Genomic DNA, 24,267 nt, shown 5'->3' with positions numbered 1-24,267 from the left:
TAGGATGGGATGGTCCTTAGTTACTGATTAATTAGTGCAAACTGTCTGTGTGGGGTGGGGAGCATGTGGTGTTGAGCCCATGTCAGGGCTTCAGATGCCAGGTGGAGGACTGAGTGAATGAAGCTGCATACCAAAAAATGTCCACTGCATATTGTGAAGGAAATGAAACTAGAATCTTTTTCTCTGAACTACTACTTTTTTGTGCAGAAAACTTTTTTAACATACAGGGGACACACCTAACCCTGTGACATCTCCCCAAAGTTTAAAGTGGTAGAGTCCTGAAATAGGTTTTAGCACCTCATCTTCTGTAAGTATGTCTCAGTACAGTGAGTCCAATAGGCTACAATCTTATCAATACATTTAATTCTCAGTGTGGTCCCATCTGTGGATATTTAAATCCAGAGACTCGAGCAATGAACAGACAAGACAGATCTTTTTTACAAATTTGAGAAAAGCCTCATAAGTGTGGAAAATCCTGAAGACGTAAATAATGATATTAAAAATAAATGATACATGAAGGTTAAATCCCCCAGAATAGACCTGTACCTTTAAGAAATTAATTCCTTCAATGGCAATTGATATGCAAACAACAGTATTGCCAGCCTTCAAGCCTTGGTTTCTGTCAGTAAAAGTCAGGAGGAGGGGGCAGGTCTTTTTCTAGGGTTGCTTTGGCTTTTGAGGGAGAATTTATCAGGACCAGGCCTAGCAGTAGCCACTGGATGACTTGATACCACATGACTTCTATGACGTATTTGTTTAGTATGGAGCTTTATGTTGATAGCCACCCTGAGCCTGCTTGCAGAGAGGGGCAGCCTAGAAATTAATTAGATAAATAATAATATGGAGAAATAGAGCTCTGTGGTCAGCATATTGATGACTGCCTATTCTCATCACCCAAGTCATTCCACTTACAGGTTTTATATAATTTGAATAGACTGGGGGGGGGGGGGGTAAGGCTGAGCCTTGTGGAAGCCCACTGACCTACCCATAAGGATGGATTTCAGCCTGCCTAAAGCACCAGGAAGGTGATAAAAAAGGCATAATTCCCACTGCAAATAGAAACCTGTTCTGATTGAACCAATATAATGTTGGAAACCAAAAATTCCATTTCGTGTTGCAGAAGGCTCAGATGAGCGCCCTGCCCCCCTGGCAGACAAAGTGATAGTTCTGTTTGTTGGGGTGGGAGAATGGTCTACTGAGTAGGATTCTCCCTACTGTAATGTGTGTCCTGAGCTTCTCATTGGCTTGGTTTGTCACAGCACGTGCCCACCGTAATTGACTGTCCTGAGGTCACCTGTAGGCTAGCCTGCCTCCCAGTGCCAGCTGAGGTGCACCAGGCATCTTTTACTTCTCTCTACCCTGCTTTTATTGACATATTCAAAATAGAGGCTTTCTGGCCTTTTGGGATTCGTAACCCCTCCAGGATTTTTCCAGGCTTCAGCCTGTATGGTGAAATCTCTCTCCTGCTTCTTCCCTTGTGCAGGAAGAAGAGAAGTCAGCAGCAAAGAAGAAAAGCAAGCACAAGAAGGTCAAGGAGAAAGAGAAGGAGGAGGGCAAGGAGGAGAAGAAGAAAAAGAAGAAGCGGAGTAGGGAGAAGGACAGCGGGATCGATGAACTGGAGGCCTTTTTGGGGGGTGGGGCTGGTGCCAGCAAGCTGCGTGGGGGCGGAGACTACGAGGAACTGTAGCCCTGTCCTGATGCGCCCACATTCTGCAGACGCTCCTCGTGGTAGGTTGCTGGAGGGGCGGCTGGGTTGAGACTGTGGCTCTTTCTGCCACGAAGGCTGCTGGAAACACGGAAGGCTGGCAGGTCGAAGAGAGGCTTCCTGCCTGGGCAGAGGGAATGGTAACAAAGCTGAGCCTTGGAGGTCCTTGGGGTGGGGACGGGCCAAGCAACGGCTTGTGGGCTCCCAAGGCTCCTGAGTCCCTGCTTTGCAGCCTCCTTCATGAGAGACCCCTCTGTGGGGTGTACCCTCCCCATCCCGATCCCTCCAGTGTGCATCACCGATCTCACCAGAGGAACGGAGCGGACGGTGGCAGAGCACTGCTCTCACCCCCTGAAAAGAACCACATCGAATTATGGATTTGTGCTATTTTTTTACCAGAGAAGCGGTTATTGACTGGCTCGACGGAGAGCTTGCAGGGATAATGTGGTTGAGTTTCTGAAAGCTGCAGGGTTTCGGCAAGAGGCGGGAGGCAAGGGGGGGGGAAAGGAGGACATTCATATTGCACTGCAGCCCAGTGACCCTTTCCTGCTGCTGCAGGGGTCCAGAGGACCCCCTGGTTTCTACAGCCCCCGGTGTCCCTGACACTGCTTGTAAGCTGCTGTGCAGTTTGGGAAGGAGAGGCCAAGTTGCCTCTTGAAAATTTAGGAAAAAGCCCCACCCACAAACCATTGCCCCCCACCTGCCTTTAGTGTTGTATTTTGCATACCTTGGAAACCAGCCCAGGAAAAGTACCTCTCAGGGACTGTCTTCAGCACAGAAGTGGAATTAACAGGAATCCAGAGGGTTGCAGGAAATATTTTCTGCTTGCAAATAGCCCCCTTGGCTGTCAGCTGGGGAGACAGGTGAGAGGAGGGGATGGCTCCTCTTGTTCTTGCCTCTGTGCCAGTGGCGCTGAGCGTCTGATCAGGTGGCACGTTGTCCCCTCTTGCCAGAGTGGAGTAAGCCTCATCACGTGATTTTGGAAGCGTTTTTGAAGTCTGGCCCCCTGAACCGGTGCATGCTTTTGTTGGCTCCTGATACCAATTTGCCTGCCTGTCTTGCCTTTCTGTGTTCCAGTACGTGGCTCTCGTGGCCCTCTGTGCACCTCCTTTGCGTTGCTGTGCATTCCCTCCCCCCAATTACCCTTCCCAATCTTTCCCAAGGAAGACTGGCTGTCAGTTTGTAAGCCTCCCATTGCCTTCTTGTGTGTGAATTGGATTTGGGTTGTTTTTAACATTCCCCCTCCCCTCCCAGCTACCTGTAGAGGAATCAGGGTGATGTCCCAGCTGCTGCTTTGGATCCAGTCTCCTCTTCAGAGGTTTATTTCCCTTTGAGAAGCGCCCTTGTGATAATTTGAATATCAGTCCAGCTGCCACGAGTCTTACTGCATGAACTGATCATCTCAGGAAAGTTCTCACCAACCCATCCTTGGTCTCTCGGTACATGAGGCGCTTGTTGTGACTTGGGGGTGGGGGGAACGACAGTGCATGGGAATATCTTAAGCCCATCCTCATCTCCTGGGAGAAGAAGCCTGCCAGGAGCCCCTGAAGCAGTTTCCCATGAGTCCCTTCTCTAGAAACTCACACATGAGCCTGACTGGGTTCCATAAAAGCGTCTCGGTCTTGTCCCTCTTTTTTTGTTTGTTTGAGGGGGAAAAAACCCAATGGTGCACTCCATTCCAAACCTATAAAGCTCTCGGTTGTACCACTGTGTCTTTGTGTGGTTTGTGCCTTTGGGCTGGGAGAACCTTGGTCCCCCTTTCCCTGTTCTGCCTGGGTTTAAAAGGGGTCCCATCCTTCTGGGCTAGGCTAGCTGCAGTCCAGGCTTGTATGAGTTGAGTGTTGTGGCGATTTTGGATTTTGTTCAGGAAATGTAACCCTGTGGGCTGCCAAAGAGATGCTCAGCACTGTGTTCACGATGCTGCTGAAATGTCTGATGCCAGAGAAGTAGTGGAGATTTTTCCAGGGGTGGGGCCATCCTTGCCCTTTTCCTGGCTAGCAAATGTTGCATAAATGATGCAAAATAAGAGATTATGCAAGTGTGCACAATTTATACAGGCTTTAGCTTTTTTAGGTTATGTGGCTCCGGCTGAAGAATTTCCTTTTTTAGTGTGATCCGCACCATCTTGTTCATGCATCAAAATCAGTACCTTGCATCCTGACTCTGGAATGGAGCACGTGCTTGGTGAGGGTGCCAGGGTTTGCGCTCAATGAGGCATCAGGAAGCCAATTATCTGCCTGATCCTAAGAAAGGTTCGAGTGATGTACAAAGCAAGCCCTTTCAAGGTCATCCCGGCATCCGGTTTCCCACTGTGGCCGGCCAGATACCTTCAGAAAGCCCCGATTTAGATAGCCATCATTCCCTGGCATCATAGCAAGGGAAGTTATGTTCTGCTGAGCTGTTGTGGCTGAGAGACACTGAACAACCTCCATGAACATGGTGCTTTTCTAAGTCAGTTGCCTGACTGGCTGTATCTAGTGGGATACTGAGAATATTAATCTAGATATGTGTACCAGTGCAGAGTTCTCTGGAGTTTGGAGCAGACTAGTTTTAACTACTTATATACTGCTTTTTCTTTCCAGTGGGAACCAAAACCATCCCCTGTGTGTGTGTGTGTGTGAGAGAGAGAGAGAGAGAGAGAGAGATTGAAGAATGACTTGCCCAAGATTGTCCAGCAAGCTTCTATGGCAGGGATTCGAACCTGGGTCTCAGATCCTAGTCCAGTACTTCATGCCGATTCATGGGGCATTTTAGTGGTCACCACTTTCCTCTGAATAAAATGAGGGTGTATTTGCAGATGAAGGAAGGCCAGGAGTGGCCAGGTGTTGGGACGTCATTAGCCTTGCCCCTCCCTGCATCCAGCTTGAAGCAGAATAAAGAAGGCACAGTTACTGAAATGAGTGTGATGGTTTGTTGCTTGATGCATAACTTTGAACTCGCAGATCAAACATTTCTCTGTCAGCCATATCTGAATTTTGCATTTAATAGGTAAACAGTCTTCATTTATTCTAGTTGTGAAAAGCCCCCCCCCTTTTTTTTTTCTTCTGTGCAGGTTTCACAAGACTATAGAGTCTGCAGTCCTCTGCATATAGTAGATTAAAAACTGACTGATGACTGGCAAATTGCTCTGGCTGGAATGGGGCTCATGCAGCTATCCTCAGAACTGGCTTCTGAGGGCAAAGAAAAGGGAGAGCAGGGAGCCTCAGCGCAGTATATCCAGCAGGAGCTTGGGCATTTGGGGGGGGGATCAGCCTGTTTTCTACCCTTCCTTTGTCTGCCATCAGTACCTACATATGTGCTTGCTGACTGCATCATGTACCATCTCTTGTAGTATTCCTTTTTTAAAATTTAGAAATCTTGACGATGGGACTATGAGAAAATCCCTTTCCAAAACTGTTAATTCAGCCATTTATCTATGAAAAGCACTCACTCCAATGCAGACGCCCAAAAGGAATTCGACACGTGCTTGCAACATGTTTCAAAGTCAGACCTCGGTTTGACACACAAATACCTTTCTGCCACTTTTTTTTCAGTGTGGCTGGAATCAGAGTAACGTCTACTCTAATCCACTGTCTTCCCATTAGGCAGGAAGATACTGTAAGAAAACTCAAAATTCAATTTTCATTTTAATTGCTATTCTTTGAGCTTCAGATGCCTGTAGGCTAGCTCCTTGGCTGAGCTGTGATTCACAGTTGGGTCCCAGAACCGAATCCCATGCTACCCATTACACCACGCTGGCTCACAGGGGGCAAAATATGTTAGAACTTGCTATGTAGAGTAAAAGCCTCTCTTAACATTGTGCTCTGCTAGTTTATCTGATAGGGCTGCTGCTGATGGTGTCTTATAGATTGTGTGCAAACATTTATCCAGTACCCAATGCAGGATGTGATGGAGGATGGGGACAGATCAGAGGGTTGCAGAACTAAATCATTTTAGAACCTCTGAATGCCAGCTGGCCACTACCCATATTCTGACCATGTTATCTTTGAGCTATTCATTGTGATGCCACCTTCAAAGCTTTTTATTATCTAAATGGCATGCAAAACTATAGATGACATCATGGCTAAAGAAAGTACAAACGTTACACTAGCAGTTTAAAAGACATGGGGCAATAGGAACCAAAAGATGTAGCCAGTTTTGTCCTAAATAATGCAGTAGGGTGAGGGGGGGATGACTGAAGAGAAGGGGGCAAGACAGTTGTCTCAGAGCCAAAAAGACCCTGCTGCTTGTAGAAACCAATTTGGCTTCCCTTTGCTATGCAGCCTGAAACAAGGGGTGGGAGACTTAGTAGCTCACCTCAAGATGTATCTGTTCTTACTATAGTTATTGATTGACAGGAAGAATATTGACATATCATATTTATAAACAGACTTGGAGCACTTTTGAAAGGCCGGCGTGCTTTTATTGTAACATAAGTGAATTCTTGTCCATGAGAATCTGTGCCACACTAAAGAATGCCTATAGCTGCTGCCCTAGACGAGCACAACTACTCCTTCGTGCTGAATCCTTAGTATCTGCTGTACATTGTCATGGCAGTGTATATCTTACATTTTAAGGAACCTCATTAGAGCTGGCAATTCTGCCCCACCCCTTAACTATTCAGCTACGTGACCCGTTTTGTCTGCTTATGCCAGCCTTTCCGAACTTTTTTACCATCGAGAAACCCCTGAAACATTCTTCAGGCTTTGAGAAACCCCAGATATGGCATGATCATGCAGAATATGGTTGGGAAGCATAGTTGTGGACACACCCACGCAGGGCCATCATTGGCCATTTTGGGAGGGGTGGGTGAGTCAACATCACCATATATGGTCATATCACCCAATAAACGTTTAACAAATTTTAAAAACATATTGAAAAGTAACCTCTTTGGGAAATTCTTCCAGGGCTGTCAAGAAACCTCAGGGTTTCATGAAACCCTGGTTGAGAAAGGCTGGCTTATGCAGTTGCTGCAAACATTATTGTCTGAAAAGTGTAAGAATATATCAAAATTGACAGAACTTTGAACTTCAGCAAGTAGGCAATTGTTCTTAATGAAAGGAACCCTGAATGTCAGATGGCCCTGCTAAATAAAATATTGCACCCCCTAAAAAAACCCCAGTTTTTACTGGGCAAAATATAACTTGTATGTGAATATCAGACAAACTCATCTTGCATTGGAGTAAATACTATATTTGATTAAGGCGGAAGCAGATGGAGTCTATCCTCTTTGCTTTGTAGCACCAGGATCTCCTAAAGCATTTTCATGCTGTTGTATCAATGCATTATGGCTCCCCCCTCCCTCCTCACCTGCCTTTTTTTGTAAACCAGGAAAACTCCTCTGCTATACACTTCCTTCCTAGGGAAGGCGCACCACTTCCTGGATTGCTTTGCTTGTCCATCTCCACCTTTTCTGTGTGGATTCAAGCTCAGGCTGTTGCGTTGAGTCTCAGATGAAATTAGGGATTGCGGGGGAGGGTGGATTGCAGAGCAGGGCTGTCTTTGAAGTGTGAATGCCAGGGTTCCCTTGCCGCCCACGTGTTTCCACCCACCACGGAGCAGGGTTGCTGTGGCAACGTGACAGGCAGGTGTGCATGTTTCACGCAGGCATGTCTCCTGCACTGCACACCAGGGAGGTAGCAGGGAGGAAGAAGACACAGAGGTGGTGAGGGAACAGTTACCCCTTCCACACCCATGGATCTGGCACGGAGAATGGGGAGGGGTTGGGTTTTGCAGCTGGCTGAGTTGCATCGCCCCTAAATTAACACGAGCATGGCATTGCTGCATTAGATCCAAAGCCCCCATTAGCTCAGCATCCCATTTGGGGCAGCATCTTGCTGTGTATCGGACGAGGTTTTCACTGAGGCACCAAGATGACTGGTCTTCCCTGTTAGTTATCTGATACTTGGGTAGATTGCCTCTGCACATGGAGTGTCTGCTGAACTATTGTTACCGACAACTAGGATGAGGTTTCTTCTCTGAATCTGGTTCCAGAGGGTAGCTGTGTTGGTCTGCAGTGGAAAAGGGCAATTTGAGTCCAGTTGCGCCTTAGACGCCAACAGACAAGCATTTCAGGGTATATCAGCTTTCCAGAGCCAAAGCTCCCTGTGTCAGACACGGGTAGGAATGGAGATCTCTGAGTCCTTTATCTTAGTCAGAAGACGGGAGGGATGTTGAGGGCTCCAAGGGATGATGTGTAGTGGATTCGCCTCCCACCGTATATGCCTAGAAGGTCTTTTTGGCCTTTAAGGTGCTATTGGACTAGGATCTCACTTCCTCTGAACCGCTAATCCTTAAAAACCCTTTGTGTCGTTGTCGCTTTGTGCCTTCAGACAGCTTTTAATCTGGATGTCTGTTGGTTAAATGGATGCTTATCTCACACAAGTCTGCTTCCAGAATTTCTGGAGCTGAAGCTTTTTCTTGTCGGTAATAGAGGAAAGTACTCCCGGATTTACCAAAACCCTCAGGGTATTCCCCTGCAACTTTTATTTTGGCACAATGCACAGAGATGTGGGCTCTACAATTTTTCCTTCTCAGGGCATTATCCCCTTTGCTTAAACAGAGTTGTCTTGCCTCTGTCTATTTACATTTTCTTCTCTCTAAACAGAAGTAGCACATGGGCCATCAAACAGCCCCTGCCCCAATAAAATTGAGTTTGTGAGTGGGGCATTGCCCCCCAGTGGAACACTCCAGGTGGTCTGGGTAAAAAAAAAAACCCTACCCAGTGATTTCTTCCAGGGACACAGTACTCTGAGGATACATATCCTCCATTCACACACACAGAGGACCTGATAACATTCCCCAGAACAGGCGTGAGTGACCAAAATTGAAAGGGTGGTTTCTAAATAAAAGAAACGTTCCACCTGGGGTGAAAGTGTGCATCTGATCTTTCAGTTTTTGAAACTGCCTGCAGTCGCTGTGAAACACAAGGACATAGACCATGGAAACCAGATTTTTTGGTTGGGGGGCTCTTTAACCAGGAAATGCTCAGATGGATTTATTGCATGAGGTGTGTAATGTAGCCAGGAGCTTCTAGGATTGTCTGGCAGCCATGCAAGAGGCGTTCAGAGGTGGTTTGCCATTGCCTGCCTCCGTGTCATGACCCCTGCTGTTCCTTGGAGGTCTCTCATCCAAATACTAGAGAGTGTTGTCCCTTCTTAGCTTCCAAGATGGGACAGGATTGAACTTCCTTGGGCTATTCAGGTCAGGGCAATGCTAGGGTAGTCAGATGTCTTAGAAATGATCCTCCTCATATCAGAACTCCTGTAATTCCGTGTGCTGAATGAAGCAACAGTTAATGCCAAGGAATCTTCTTCCCCCAGTATCTGTGCTATGACTATTGTCTGGATGCAGAATTTTTAATGGAGCTGTTTTCCTTGAAGCTGGTTTCTTCCATTTTAAAATTTAAAATCGTTCTAGTGTCAAATGCCAAGTCCAGCCTTGGTGGCTTTGCAAAGACTCCGCACAGAGGTGAATCTTGAAGTTTGTTGAAGCTCACGCTGCGGTTATTTTTCCAAGTTGGCCTGACTTTGTATCAATGGAGGGGGCTGAAATTCCAGGCAGAATTGGGACAGTGGCAATAATTGCATTGGGTAGGCCTGTCCTGCTAGTTCCCTCTCTTGTCACTGGTCCTTTTGTCCAGTCCTCAGCCTGAGAAGCACATTGATAGAAGGATCTTATCTAGATAATACTAAGGCAGGGAATTTGCACATGAGTGGCCTGTAGCCTGTAGCTCAGAGTGTGTGAGGGCCTCGGGTTCAAGCCCTGGCATCTCCAGTTAAAAGGCAGCAGATGATGTGGAAAAGAGTTCCCTGCCAGGGACGCTAAGTAGGTGAATATCAGGTGGCTGCGTGTTATCCAACAGGCCCATAGTAAAGCACATGCTCTGGGAGTGGAGGTTCCATAGCTTGGGCCCTGGTTTTATCCCTCCCAAAGGATTTTGAGTAGCCGCTGTTAGGGACGATTCCTCTCTGCAAGGCCTTGGAAAATTGTTTGGTAGAGTATATGGTTCTGTTCTAGATAGATCAATTCTCCAGGCTGCTGTAAGTTTGGATACAGAATGCTGGACTAGATGGGCCTTCGTTTGATCCAGCAAAGCAGTTCTGTTAGCCTTGTCTATTAGTTGTGGCAGCTAAATGGAGCTTCCCTAAACAAAGGCAGTCTATCTCAGTATCAGATGCTGAGGACAAAGAATAGGGAATAGTGAATGTCTTCAGGGCCTGTGAAGGAACTTCTGTTGTTGGGGGCAGAATTCTAGATGGATCCTGCTCCAAGCTGCTCAATTTCCTTAATGCTGCTGGGTTGGTCCATGACAAACTGGACTCTTCTGATGGCCCTGTAGCTCATGGAGGGGTAGGGGGGGGACTCAAGCACTGCAGTATGTGGTATGCATGATGCATACATCCCACTGCCTTCCTACATTGGCACAAGTTCTAGAACTGGTATTCTGTTGGTGAAGCATCTTTCTTTGTGTGCTCTGTCCCCCCCCCTGCAGAATTACAGCATCTTTGCTTGTAATCTTTGAAGGGGCAATTAGGAATGATCTCTGCATAGAAGCATATGCACCCCTCTGTTTGGCATGCATGGAGCTTCATAAATAATCTGACTTCTCCTGTGCCACAGAGCAGGCATAAGGCTGACTCTCCGGCTGTCGTTCCTAATTGCCGTGATCTGCTGCAGCCCAATTCTGCTGAGGTCTGGTGCCCGGGGGAGAGCTGTTGTACCAAACAAGCCCTCACTTACTGGAACGCCAGCCTCATCTCGACAAGAAACGATGTGATGCTGAAATTCAACCACCCAGAGTTTAGACGACTTTATTTCATTCTCCCCCTTAAAACAAAAGACACCTGGTGATACCAGGAAGCCAAAGCTGTATGTTCCTTGGCTCCCCTGCTTGAAAACACAGCCCGGCCTGCTCTTGGGCCGACAATGCTTTGTGCAGAGAAACCAGCCGGCTGAAGCTGTTCACACCAGGCAGAGGAGAATGATCTCTGGACTGACAGCGGTGGGTCAAAGAACAGCTGCAGCAGCCCCCGGTTCTATTGAGCTGCTCTTCCTAATGTGAGTGAGAAGATTGGGGCGGGGGGCGGGGGGGGTGAGGGACAGCAATAAAGCAGATGCCTGAGCTGGAGGGGCTTCTCCCTTCATGCCACGTTCCAGTGCCACGGCTGGGAGCAGTTTGTGAGGGGCCCTTCTTGCACCACATGCGTTGCCTGCTCGGAGCTCTGGGTTCAGCCCTTGTCATCACCCGTAGCAGGTGCTGGGGAGAGACAGTTCTGCATCTGAGACCCTGAAGAGCTGCTGCCACTCAGAGTCCGGTTGCAATCCAGCCTGGATGAAGACTCCCCAAGGGACAGGCCATTTTTTTCCAGCCCTCATGGCAGCCTCAGCTCTGAACCGCAGAACTGTTCAAACACGCTACAGGCTGCATTCTCTCTGCTTGTGAACACTGACTGAGAAGGCAAAAGTTATTTAAGTTCTCCATCTCTACAGTTCTCTCAGAGCTCTCTCAGCCTCACCTACCTCACAGTGTCTGCTGTGCGGAGAGGAAGGGAAGGCAATGGGAAGCCACTTTCAGGCTCCTTTGGGCTGTGAAAAGTGGGGCACAAAACCCAGCTTTTCTACTACTGTTACTTCTCCTACGACTAATCAGGACTTGAAAAAAAAAGCAGTTTGCAGGGGAGGGGACAAAAAGTTGAACCCGAAATCTAATTTTGTTTTTTTTTCTGAGCAGAAACAGGCACAGGTGAAATACGTTCTTCCAATCAGGCCTTTGGCACAGCAGGCCACCTTCTTGGTGCCAGCTCTGGCCCTGGCTCCAGTTGGCAGCACTTTTAGATAATCCACCTGTGCTCTTGACCGCCCCGTCCAGTGACTGAATTGAGCCGGCTTGGTGGACTATGTGAAACCAGAGGGAAAGGGAAAGGGCCCCCGCTTGATTTCTGCACGATCTACAGACAGCATTGCCCCTTACAAAGACAGACTGTTTGGTGCAAAATCCTGTTGGAACTTTTGCTGCAGGGTTTGTTCATAGGTTGGGCATTGGTTGGGGCCTGGGTCAGTGAAGGGGTCCACTGGAATCTGCTCCTCTTGTTCAGAGCACATTGGATACAGTGTTTGCAAAGGGGGGGGAAATGTTCCTACAGAACTGAAAAAAGATTCATGAGCATTCCAGGATGTGGCGACAGAAGCCTGAAGCCTTACAAAAGGATCAGGCAACTTCATTGTTGATGTAGCTGAGATACCAAAATGGAGCCTCGAAGTTTAGTTGCAGTCTACCTTCACAGAATAGGTACTGGAGACAGACAGCAGTGGTGGGCTTTTGCCTTCGCCAGGCCTTAGCAAGGGCATTTTGTTGACACAGCAGGCCTCTTGTCCCCATCTCACTTGGGTGCTTTTGCTTATGTTCTCTTCAGCAGCACCCCTTGGAGTCCAGCTAAGCTTGCGCTGCCTCTAGCCCAGCTCGGCTATTGTGAATTGGATGTGAGGTTTCAGAAGTATTTGCTCCATTGGCACGATTTAGCCTCCAGGCACAGCCGCTGAAAGATCATCTTGGGCCAAGAGCGCATTCTAGCCGCCTATAGAACAGGGGCGCTGCAGATAGAAGCATTAAAGCAGAGGTCACCAACCTTTGCTTTGATGAAAGCGACTTCTGACTAACAAAAGATATCCAGAGCTACTTCCCTCCCACCCCTGTGCGCTACCAAGCTCCGTTCTGTCCTACAAATGGAATAGGAAGAAAGCCAGAAATAAAGCTATTTGCTCAGTAGCACAGAGGGTCGAAAAAACCCCTATAGAAGACAAGCTTTGTTTTAAAATAAAAGAAAAAGGCTAAAGCAGATCTTTTCACAATATTTTCCTCAGTCATCACAGGTCTCTCACTCTTGGCTTCCTTTCCCTGCCCTCCCCCAGTGGCATCCAGTTTCCTCCAATCATGACCACACTGGAGGGAACAACCCTGTGCTGTTTTTAGCATCTGATTCCTGTGGCGAGTCTGAGAAGGAGCCCCCAAGGCAGGGGTAGTCAAACTGTGGCCCTCCAGATGTCCATGGACTACAATTCCCATGAGCCCCTGCTAATGTTTATTAGAAGAGTTGGTTTTTATACCTGGCTTTTTCCTACCCAAAGGAGTCTCAATGCAGCTTACTATTACTTTCCTGTCCCCTGTGAGGTTGGTGAGCCTAAGAGAGCTCGGAGAGAATGGCTCTAATAGGACTGTGACTAGCCCAAAGTCAACCAACTAGCTGCATGTAGAGGAGTGGGGGATCAAACCCAGCTCTCCAATTAGAGGCTGCCATTCTTGACTACCACACCAAGCGAGCGACACCCCTTCTTGAAAGAAAACATGAAGAACACATGCTAGCCTTCAGTGTGAGGTCTGGGGTTCTCCCGGTATTAAAACTGATCTCTTGATTACAGAGATCAATTACCTTGGAGGAAATGGCCACTTCAGAGGGTGGGCTGTAGGGTGTCACACCCTCTTGAGCCACCTTCTGTCCCTGAACTCCACCCTCCCCGGAATCTCCAGGAATTTCCGAAACCAGAGTTGGCAACCGTAGGGCTTTTTCTCACCACTGAGCAATTGCAGGCCGTCCATAGGCACTCCAAGTTCAGGCTTCCTTTTGCAGTAAATGGACCTTTTAAAGTCGAAAGTGGTTTGGTTGTGCTGAAGAAATTGGATGCTCAGGTGTGCAAAAACTTTGCAGCTCTTTGGAGCCAGGGAGCAGGGCCAGGAGGACGGACCTGTTTTTTGACTCCCGCTGGTGCCAGCAGCGAAGATTATTGTTCTTGGCACCAGTTGCAGGGCTCCGGAGTGCCCCTGCCCTTGGGAGTTCCCTCCCAATCTGTTCCCCTTCCTTCCCTGTTTGGGGTTTGCAGGGCCTCTCGACTGGAGAGGGAGTTTTAAGCACCCAATTCCTCCTCTTCACTGTGTGGCCAGTTTATTTCTGTGATTCCCACCAGGAGGCTGGCAGCTCTTGGCTCCTGCTTCATTCCAGCCCTGTGGTCAGGAACAAGCCTGAACTTGTTTGTTGTCAGGGTCTTTGCGTTGTGCAGCATCTCTTTCCGCAAACATACATGTGACTGCTGCTCTTGACCCTAAGGGGAGGGCTCTGAGGACGCTTCATCTAAAGCATGCTCTTTCCCCTGGCTGGGTGGCTGCCAAGACCTTGAAAGGCTTCCTCTCTAGGGCCAGAAGTGTGAAGGTCATCAAAGGGCTCCGTGGTGGAGTCAAGGGCAAGGCATGATGCTCATGCTATGGAGCATTCTCTGCATTGTGGCTTCATGCCCTGCAGGGACAAACCCACCTGCTCAGAGATGCCTCATGGGCTGGCCAACCGAAAAGAGGCTACACCAATGGTCAATGGAAGAGTGTCGGGCTTCGTAGTTTAGAAGCCAGGGTGACTTAGCTAAGGGAGGGGCAGGGCGTGGGTGTATAAAATTACGCGGGGAGAAGAAAAAGTGGGCAGAGAGCTTTTTAAAATTCCCTCCAAACCCTAGAACTCGGACTTACCTGGAAGAGGTAATGGGGAATAGGTTCAAAGCTGGCAAAAGAAATGACTTCTTCACTCAGGAGGTATGCAGAATAGGTGGATAGAACAAAGAGGGCTAGGCAGATCTGAGGAAGAGAAGTCCATCAATGTATATTAGCCATGATAATTAAAATGATCCTCCATATTCAAAGGCAGTGTACCGGCTGCTGGAGGTGGGCTATTGCCTGTCTGCTTTGCTTGTGGGCCTTATGGAGAACATAAGAGAAGAGGAAGAAGAGCTGGTTTTTTTTTTGGTGCCCTGATTTTTGCTATCCAAGGGGGTCACAAACGGCTTGCAATTGCCCACCTTTCCTTTGCCCACAACAGACACCCTGTGAAGTAGGTGGGGCTGAATGAGGGAACTGTGTCTGGCCCAAGGTCAACCAGTTTAGCTGCATGTGGAGGATTGAGGAATCAAACCCCGTTCTCCAGATTAGAGACCAGTGCTCTTAATCACATTCCACGCTGTCTCTCAAAGCCCTGCGGTGGCAGCCCAGTGTTCCATCTGGTCCAGCCTCCTATCTCACACGGTTCAAACAGTTCCTCTGGTGGGCCAACAACAGAGCATAGAGGTTTAGGCCTTTTCCTGATGTTGCCTCCTGATGCTGGGATTCAGAGGCCGGCTGTCTTTGAACATGAAGGTTCTCTTAAGTCACCTCTTTCATTAATCCATTTAACACCCTGCTCTCTTGTTGGTGACTGTAGGATAAGGGTGGGGGGGGTGGACTTGATGGACCTTTTAGTTGATTCCACAAGGTTGTGTTTGTATCAACCAGCGACTCTTGTCTTGTACAAGCCCCGTGAATCTGTGGCCTTTGCCAATCTTGGCCTTCACCAAGCCCCAGAGGAGATGGGTGCACACGGCCATTGCTGAGTGCCCTCTAGCTAGGATCATTGCTGGCAGCTCCTGCCCTTAGATGGGAAGAGGGACAATCAGTGTTGACTTGTGATGAAACCTGAACACTGCTGGTGAGTAGGCAAGGGTAATCATCCCAATTAGAGTAATGGGGGGGGGGAAATGGTGTAGGTTCTTAGCATGGTCTTCAGTAGAGCTACGTTGACCTCAGAAGGGTGTAACTTGGCTTTGGATTACCCATGTGCTGGAGGAAAGATGGCAAAATCCAGCTTGCTGTGTTTTGATGGCTTTTTATAAAAAAACAGGTTTTTATGTTGCTGGAGTAAAAAATTTTAAAGGAACGTTTTGCATATTTGAAAATACTCCTTCCTGAGTTCTCCCCTGGCATAGCTGTTATACTGGGAAGATCTTTACTTTCATTTTGTTAACAGTGCCATCCCTGGGACACTTTTCCAGGTGTCCACCTGAAAGAGTAGGCTTGAGGATGATTCTGAGGAGATCAGCATAGCAGGTCAAATTGCGACCCCCTTATGCGCATGCTAAAGAGCTTGAGATGTACTTCAGCATATGAAGAAGAGTTGGTTCTTATGTGCTGCTTTTCTCTATCCAAAGGAGTCTCAAAGCGGCTTACAGTCGTCTTCCCTTTCCTCTCCCTACAACAGACACCCTGTGAGGTGGGTGAGGCTGAGAGAGCTCTGATATTCCTGCTCGGTCAGAACAGCTTTATCAATGCTGTGTCCAGCCAAAGTCACCCAGCTGGCTGCATGTGGGGGAGCGTAGAATCAAACCCAGCTCACCAGATTAGAAGTCTGCACTCCTAACCACTACACCAAGCTGAGACCAGCTGCCTTGTGAAATTCATGGGGGGGGGGGGGCTGAATAAGGTTGCCCCTCACTGCAGGAATTCAACGTCTCATTCTCAAGTGATGGAAAATGAATTATGCAAAACAGGCAATCTACAAATTGTACAGCTGACAAAATCCTAGTCTTTTGCTCGGTGCAGAATTTGTGGAGGCGGTGGGGGATTGATGCAGAATAACTCCCTCTCCTTTGTATAACCCAATTAAAAATATTAGTCAAACCTGCATCACACCAATTGGATTAGAATTTATACCCTCCTCCCGCCACCGTCCCCCATCCACTTTTCTTCCTGCTTCTGGTGGTTTTTGCTTGCTGCCTGATGGCTGAATAAATGACAGCTGATTGGCAGGTTTGCACTGGGGAGATGCACAGCAGCAAGAATAATTCTGTCTGACAACCAGCTACAGGTGACTGGGCAATTGTTGGAGCGCATGGCGGAAAGGACAGGAAGGTTTTCCTTCACGCTTCCTCCTCCTATTCCTTTGGTTCATTTTTTAAAAACCTGCCCTCTTGCTAAAAGGTCAGAGCTGTGTAATGCGGTTAGCAACGCATAATCACACACTTTCCACGTCTTTTTAATTTCATTCTATTTTCAGCCTGTAGGAATCTTGCTTTTTTCTTTGTTCTCAGGTTTTGCCTGAGGAAACTTTCCTAGGTTGCTTTTGGAAGAGACAGAAGAAAGGGACACTTCTACAAATTTGGGGAGATAGGAATTCTTCTTTATTAGGGCTGCATTTATCTGAAATATTTACATGCTGCTATTTTTACTAGATGGGCGGTCGGGTTGGCTTTGGACAATCAATTAAGGTCATCCGACAATCCGTGACCTGATATCCTTGTACTCCTTTACCAGCCTGCCCATCTGCTAAGGTCTGCCTCTAAATTCCTATTCAATATGCCCTCTGCAGTAGAGGTAAGGCAGGTGGATAACATATAGGAGCACCTCTGTCCCTGTTTACATTGTGGAGGGTGCTGAGAAATGCCCTCCCCTTTCTGAGTAGTGCTGCTTTTATTTCAGTGGGGTTTTCTGCTGCTGGTTTTGGTCTTCCCTAGTTGTCTTTTTTAAAATGTTGTGTTCTCATTCTTTTTGACCGATTGAGAGTGGAGGTTGAAGGTGCTGAGTCCAGGGGTTTTCAGCAAATAAGTCACAAAGTAAATGTCCAAGTGATCAAATAAAGCATGAATCAGAGAACTGCGATAAAACCTGTCAGATTTATCCTAAAACTGGCAGGGAGAGATAAAAATAGCCGTACGTGTGTGTGCACAGGGGGAAGATTTTGTAAACTCCTAGGTAAGGTGAGAACCTGTCTGTTTTGTACCTGGCTACCTCTGAAAGACACCGTCTATAAATAGTGTAGATATTCAGTATTGGTAATATTCCCAAGAAACCGGTCCAAAGACCATTCCAGGGAATGGCTGAGGGGGACTTACTCTGTGGTGGATTTAAGCCTTCAAGCAGCCAGACCTGGAGGCAGAGATCCTGAGGTGTTCTGATAGGCCTCTGTACTTACATAGAATCATAGAGTTGGAAGCGATCTCCAGGGTCATCTAGTCCAACCCCCAACACAATGCAGGAACTCACAACTACCTGCCCATACACAGTCTGACATGATTTCTTCTTGAGAAAGCCATGCTTACTCTTAGCAATTACAGCCATCCGCTCTAGCTGCTCAAGGAACGACTGCTTGATGATTTGTTCTAAAATTTTGCCATCTGTAGATGTCAAGCTGATAGGTTGGTAATTACCCATATCCTCCTTTCCCCCCTGAAGTAATGACAGACACAAGGCTTGATTATCTCTCTGTGCTAGCCTGCTCTAGAGCTTGCTCTTTTTCCTGAGCAGGCTAAGCTTTTTTATTCAGTTTTACAGCTCAGAAAAAAACTTCACAGTACTCACAGAAGCTTATAGCGATGTTAACATTCCATTGTTATTAAAGTGTAAAACACTGTATAGCTTATCTTCACACAGGTAATTTTTCTACAAGGTCAGCTATTTGCAGAAAATCTGTGTTTCTGATGATTACAGAGAAACTGATCTTTCAGACTTGCTCCTGCCTGGGTGTGCCCAACAGCAAAGAGCAGAGACCACATTTGGCAAATCTCTACATTCCCCCTTCTTGAAGATGGGGACAACATTTGCCTGCCTCCACTTTTCTGGTACTTTGTTGTGTTTTGTATGCTGTTCAGGAGATCAGGTCAGCATCTGTGGGTTTCTCCTCTGCCATTTTGCTCTCACAACTACCTTGGTAAGCCCAACTCCCCCAGGGATTTTGCAGCAATGTCTCTTCCTTAGCCTAACCCTCCCTCATAGGGTTGTTCTGAGACAAGAATGGCAGGAGAGAAACCCCTATAGGCTGACCTGAATTTCTGGGCAGAAGGCTGGGAGAAATGTGTGATGCTCTCGTCATTGTCCATATAACACCCAGAGGATGTAAAAGGAGGCCTCCAATAATGAACACAGTGCAGGTTTGTATTGAAGAGAACCATTCTAACCTGTGGCCAGGCAGGCAGGCGGGCCAACCTCCTCTGTTCCTCCTAAACTTTCCAGCCTCCTGGTGATGGCTGGAGATTTGGGATTAGAGAACTGTTCACCTACAGAAACAGCCACTGTGGAAGGTGGACTCTGGCATTAGAACCCATTGAAGTCCCCTATCCAAACCCCTGCCCTCCTCAGGCTCCACTCCCAAAATTCCCAGGTATTTCCCAACCTGGAGCTGGAAACTTTAAATCTTTGCTCTGATGCTCAGCCCTGGAACCTTCCAGTATCCTTTCCCCATCGTTCTTCAGCTGCCTCTCTTCATCTGACCTCAGCTTCTGCCTTGCACATTTCAGCTGACACTGAATGGGTTCCTGGCTTTGTTTTCGAGGCTCTCCGATACCTCTGAATCCTGCTAGGTTTGGGGTCTGAGATCAGGGGGCAGGGAAGGATGCTGACTCCTCTGTGCACTGGGCCCTTCCAAAAGCATCCCTGCAGTCCTCTTGCTTCTCAAAGCTTGTGTGTTGTATTCATGGGCTCTTCTCACCAGCTGACCAGTATTTCCTTTCAAAGCAAACAGAATCCTTCTGTTGCTAAAGGATTCATGAGAAAATAAACTTGATGGCCAAGCAGCAGGTGATGAAGACCTCAAAGAGAACCGTCCCACGTTCAGCGGCAGTTTGTCTTTCATGGTCCCTCAACGTTCGTGCGTGGGTGTTGCGTATGTGGGCAGTAGAGATAAGCTGCATTCTCCCCACCCCAGGCATTTAACTTGGAGAAGAAAGCTGGATCCTGAACTGTGACAGCCCTCAACGTTCACACTAGCAGAAAGTTCTCTGGGTATCCAGACAAGTGTGGCAGGGGGAAGTGATAAGCAGAGGACTGGGAAAGATGTACATTCCGCACAGCACTTGAAACCTCTGCAGCAAAGGCTGAGGGAACACCCCTCGAGACATGTGCATAAATACAGTGGCTGAGAGAATTGCCTGCAATCCAGGAAGTTCCTAGCTCAAACCTCATCATTACTAGGCAGCTTCCATAGGAAAGCCACATATGCGCACTCTCCCTTCGATCTGCAATAGTATTGTGGGGTGAGAATACTGGCCTACCTTACAAGACTGTTGTAAGGATGAGTGAAGCAATATGACCCCCGAAAGCGTTCTGCAAATGCCACATCTTTATTTTCCCCCTGCCCTATTGGTCCACAGGGAACTAGCAGAGGAACATTAGTTGCTGCTTCAGTTAGGGATGCCAGCCTCCAGGTGGGACTTGGAGATCCCCCAGAATTACATGTCATCTCCAGGCAGTAGAGATCAGTTCTGGAGAAAATGGATGCTTTGGAAGTTGGACTCAATAGCATTATATAAAACAGAGGTTCCTCCCCGACCCAAATTCCATCCACTTCCAGCTCCACCCCCAAAGCTTCCAGGCATTTCCCAACCCAGAGGTGGCAACCCTAGCTGCAACCAAGTGGGGCCAGATAGGAACAGCCTCTTTAGCTCCATACAAGCTCTTGCGAACTGCTCCAGCCTGCATAATTTGCTGCAATATCCCTCCCCCCCACCACCACCCGCCCGCTCTGTGCTTCTCATTTTCCTGGCTGGCAGAGAGCGCAGCCAGAATAATCTCTCATGGCACGCTGAGCCCGGAGGCTTCGTTCGCTCTGCTCTAGCTGTGCTGCTCAGGGAATCCCTGGTTCAAGAGAGCCTTTCTCTCTGGAGAGATTCAGGTCAGTGACGTTCGATTCCCTGGCCCCCTCTCTTTCTTTTCATCCTTTGGCTCTCTCGAGTGTCATTTTGGGCTCTGCCTCAGGCACGTGGCTGCCTCTCTCCAGCCGCATGCAATGGACTGACAGCAGCAAGTTCATTTCCTCCATGTGATTTCTGATTTCTGATGGGGCAGCAGGTGAAGAAGAAGAAAAGGCCCCCCTTTCCAACATTTCACTGGCGGAAATATGGCAGGTTGCTTCCATCCCTTCTTCTCACTTCAAGGACCTGATCGTGGCACGGGGTAGAAGGCATTTCCCCAGTAGCAGCCCTGTCCACTCACAACTGGAAAAATGGAAATGTTTGTGGTTATCGATGTCATGGGAAAAGAGAGTCTTACAGAGCACTGTCAGGAGTTCCCAATAGACAGGGTGTGAAAGCACAGGCTGTGCCTTAATGTTCATGCACAAGCATTCAGGCACATCAGCCAATGTGTTCATTGCACGCATGTATTGTACCTTCATGTTCCGGCACTTGCAGATGATTCCCACTGAGTGATTTAACTTGGAGAAAGGAAGGAAAGCCTATGAAAGGACACAAGGAGCCCCTGTAACACTTCAACAGCTTGGTGTAGTGTTAGGAGTGCAGACTTCTAATCTCGCAAGCCGGTTTTCATTCCCTGCTCCCCTACATGCAGCCCTCTGGGTGACCTTGGGCTCACCACAGCACTGATAAAGCTGTTCTAACCGAGCAGTGAATTCAGGGCTTTCTCAGCCTCACCTACCTCACAGGGTGTCCATTGTGGGGAGAGGAAAGGGAAGGTGATTGTAAGCTGCTTTGTGACTCCTCTGGGTAGAGAAAAGCAGCATGTAAGAACCAACTCTTCTTCAACAAGGAGTCATTCTGAATGATTTGATGCCTATCAGAAGTCCAACCACTTCCCCATTCTTGATTGATAAACAAATTAATTAGTAACATGTCCATGGGGCACCCCACTGCTTATTCTCTTCCCCTCAGAGTGCCTAATCTATGAGAAGGCTTCACCCTCTGTGCTGGTTCCAGGTTTTGAGGGGCACAGGGCAGAGTGTGCCCAGAGCCCCCCTCATACCTTTCCACCACCACCTGTGAGCTGCCAACAACTCTCATTTGTAAGTTAGGGATGGAGTGGAGGGAGAAAATGGGCCGAGAACTTATTGTCCTTCGGTACAACGGCTTAGGATTGCCCAATGAATCTGATGGGCAATAAATCCAGGGGAGACAAAAGAAAGTCCTTCGCACATCAAGTAATTTGTAGAACTCACTGCCACAAGGTGTAGCTTAGCAAAAAGGAATACGCACCTTTACAGAGGAGGCATCTCTCAGCCTCACCTACCTCACAGGGTGTCTGTTGCGGGGAGAGGAAAGGGAAGGCGACTGTAAGCCACTATTGAGACTCCTTTGGGTAGAGAAAAGCGGCATATAAGAACCAACTCTTCTTATTCTTCTAATCCCTATTAGCTATGATGATTCAATGGGACCTCCATACACTGCTTGTAGACCTTCAGGGTAAACAGGATGCAGGACAAGATGGACCTTTGGGGTGACCCATCAGGGCCACTCTTATGTTCTCCAGGACTTCTGGAGATGCAAGATGAGAACGTTCACTGTCAGCAGGAAAAAACCCTGAGTTTCGAATATTCCTTTGCAAAAGGAACACTTTTATTTGTGTCCTGATGCATTATTTATCACAGGCTGCGTTTAGTCTCTATGAGGAAAGTGGGAAGGGGGGTGTTCTAAATAAATAACTCAGTCAGATTTGCAACTGCTTCACAGTCATGAGATAGGGCTCTGCGTGTGTCGGGAGGGGCAATTTCACAAGGAAAAGAAAAACAGATCAAGGGAGAAAAGAGTTCAATATCATCTTCTCTGCATCCTTCATTAGCTGCAGCCTCCATTAATGGGCTTGGCTTAAAAAAAGAATCTATGATTATTTAAATGGGGCCTCCATGTTCAAAAGCAGTCTACTTTTGAATACCAGTTACCAGGAGGGACAGCAACAAGGAAAACTTTGGCTTCTGTGCCTTACTGGTGAGTCTTTGGGGAAGACTAGTCAGCCATTTGGGGGAAACAGGACCTTGAGCTAGATGAATATTTAAGACTTCTTAGTAAACATATGCATTTTTTTGGTGTGGGGGATTCATACAGCTGCACACAACATTTCATTTGTCCCCAAGTCTTTGTGCCCACTGGGTTTGCAAACTGCTATCCAGACACCTGCCTGAACATCCTTGCAAAGGAGCTATAGTCATGCAAACCATTTTTTGGGCAAGCTGTTTCACATGACCTACATAGCTGCAAAGTCTGGCTGCCAAGCTTCGGGTGGGGGTTGGAGATCTTTTGGAGTTACAACAACCCATCTCTAGACTACAGAGATTGGTTTCCCTGGAGAAATGGCAGTTCTGGAGGGGGACTCCCTAGTGCAGGGGTAGTCAAACTGCGGCCCTTCAGATGTCCATGGACTACAATTCCCAGAAGCCCCTGCCAGCATTTGCTGGCAGGGGCTTCTGGGAATTGTAGTCCATGGACATCTGGAGGGCCGCAGTTTGACTACCCCTGCTCTAGTGTCATACCCTCTCTGAAGTCCCTCCCCTCACCAAAATCTGCCTTCCCTAGGATTAAATCTCCAGACATTTCCCAAACTGGAGGTGGCAACCATACTGCAGAGAGTTACCAAAGTATTTCTTGCGAAGGAATACGGAGGCTTTGATTTAGGTCTGCATTTTATTTATCATAGTCCTACTACATTAGAAGCTGGGGACCTGCAGGAAAAATTCCCATCCGATACTTTAGATCTAATATCAAAACATTCACAGCTCTGCTTGGATCAGAATGATCGAATAGCTCTGCTTTTTCAAAACGGGTCTCAAATGGTCATAGAAGAGCTTTCAAGGATCTCTGCTTTGTTGTTAGCTGAATCTTGCAATGCTTGGCAATTGGCTGAGTTTTGATCTTGTGAGCTCGGCTTTTCCTCTTAACTGTCCAGTTTCTAGGAATTTTTTAAAATCAGGGAATGGTAACCTGGGAGAGGAAAGATCACGCCCAAAGCTGAGGCTGCGAAAAACATGTTGAAACTTCACCATGGACAGCCCCCAAGCTGTCACCAGACTGCTTCTCTGTAAAGACCTCCTTCCACTGTCAGCTTTGCTCACCTTTCGCTCACACCTGTCCGCTGGGATTCTGGCAATGGATTTTCTGATTATCACCTCGATCTGATGCCCTCCTGCATGCAGCCGACTCTCTCCGGCAGTGGCAGTCCATCAGGCTGTGCCGTTTGGCTCCCATGATGTTTAATTGAGTGGATGATTGCTTTCCATCACAGCGGTTACTTACCGGGAGGTCCGTTTGCGAGGTTGTGCAAACAAAATTCTGCTGTGCAGTTTTGAATCCTGGGACTCGTCGCATTCTCTCTCTTCCTGTTTCTTGTTTTAAAAAGCTATTCTATTGGGCGTGACCTTGATCTACTGGGCTACCAACCCTGGGCAAGCTTTTTAAGAGGTCTATTTAAAAAGACTGGGCAAATTAATGGAGAAGCATATGAGGTTTCTAGGGGGCTGCGAACCATGAGTGTGAAATAGAACCTCTAAGGCAGTATCCTTCTGAATGCCAGAGAATGAGGCAGGGATGGAGGGTCTATCAGAAGTTGCTTGCCATGATGGGCCAATAGAATCTTCATGTGCAGACTTGGTCTTCCTCTGAATACTGGATAATGGAGCCACTTGGGTAATATCACTTCATATATATATATATATATTTAATGTATGTGTCCTTAGTACAAGATTTCTAAGGCAGTTTACAAAATAGGGAAATGAAATCTCAATGAAAACACTAATTTACAAACCAGTTGAGATGGCCAGCAGCTTGTCCCATGAAATGATGATAACCACCAGCCACCTCCAGCAAAATCCATCCAAACAGAATGTCTAACAAAGAACCGAAGAGAACACGTTCTTTTGGTGCACTAACCTTAACAGGCAGTAGTTGAGTGGGTAAAATGGCAACTGCCTCCATGTGCAGAGGCAGTATATCTGTGACTGCTAGAGAGCAGGAGGCTCTAAACACAGACAGCTTGAAGAGGAGATTGAATAAACATCTGGAGCAGAGGTCCATGAGTGGTT

At 47.6% G+C, this 24,267-nt stretch overlaps 1 protein-coding gene across 3 annotated transcripts in view; it reads left to right on the top strand.

Moving 5' to 3' along the window:
* Positions 1-3,409, top strand: part of RABL6 (RAB, member RAS oncogene family like 6) — a 38,993-nt gene extending 35,584 nt beyond the window's left edge. For all 3 annotated transcript variants that reach the window (XM_077307055.1, XM_077307053.1, XM_077307054.1), the window contains one exon: positions 1,484-3,409. In XM_077307055.1, coding sequence (XP_077163170.1) covers positions 1,484-1,687 — 204 coding nt within the window. In that variant the 3' untranslated portion in view covers positions 1,688-3,409. The remainder of the gene's footprint in view (positions 1-1,483) is intronic.
* Positions 3,410-24,267: the final 20,858 nt, after the last annotated feature.

This window comes from Paroedura picta, chromosome 12, assembly GCF_049243985.1.
Source record: "Paroedura picta isolate Pp20150507F chromosome 12, Ppicta_v3.0, whole genome shotgun sequence".
Taxonomy (NCBI): domain Eukaryota; kingdom Metazoa; phylum Chordata; class Lepidosauria; order Squamata; family Gekkonidae; genus Paroedura; species Paroedura picta.
Note: the sequence above shows the minus strand (reverse complement) of the source record. Positions and strands in the feature narration are given on the sequence as shown.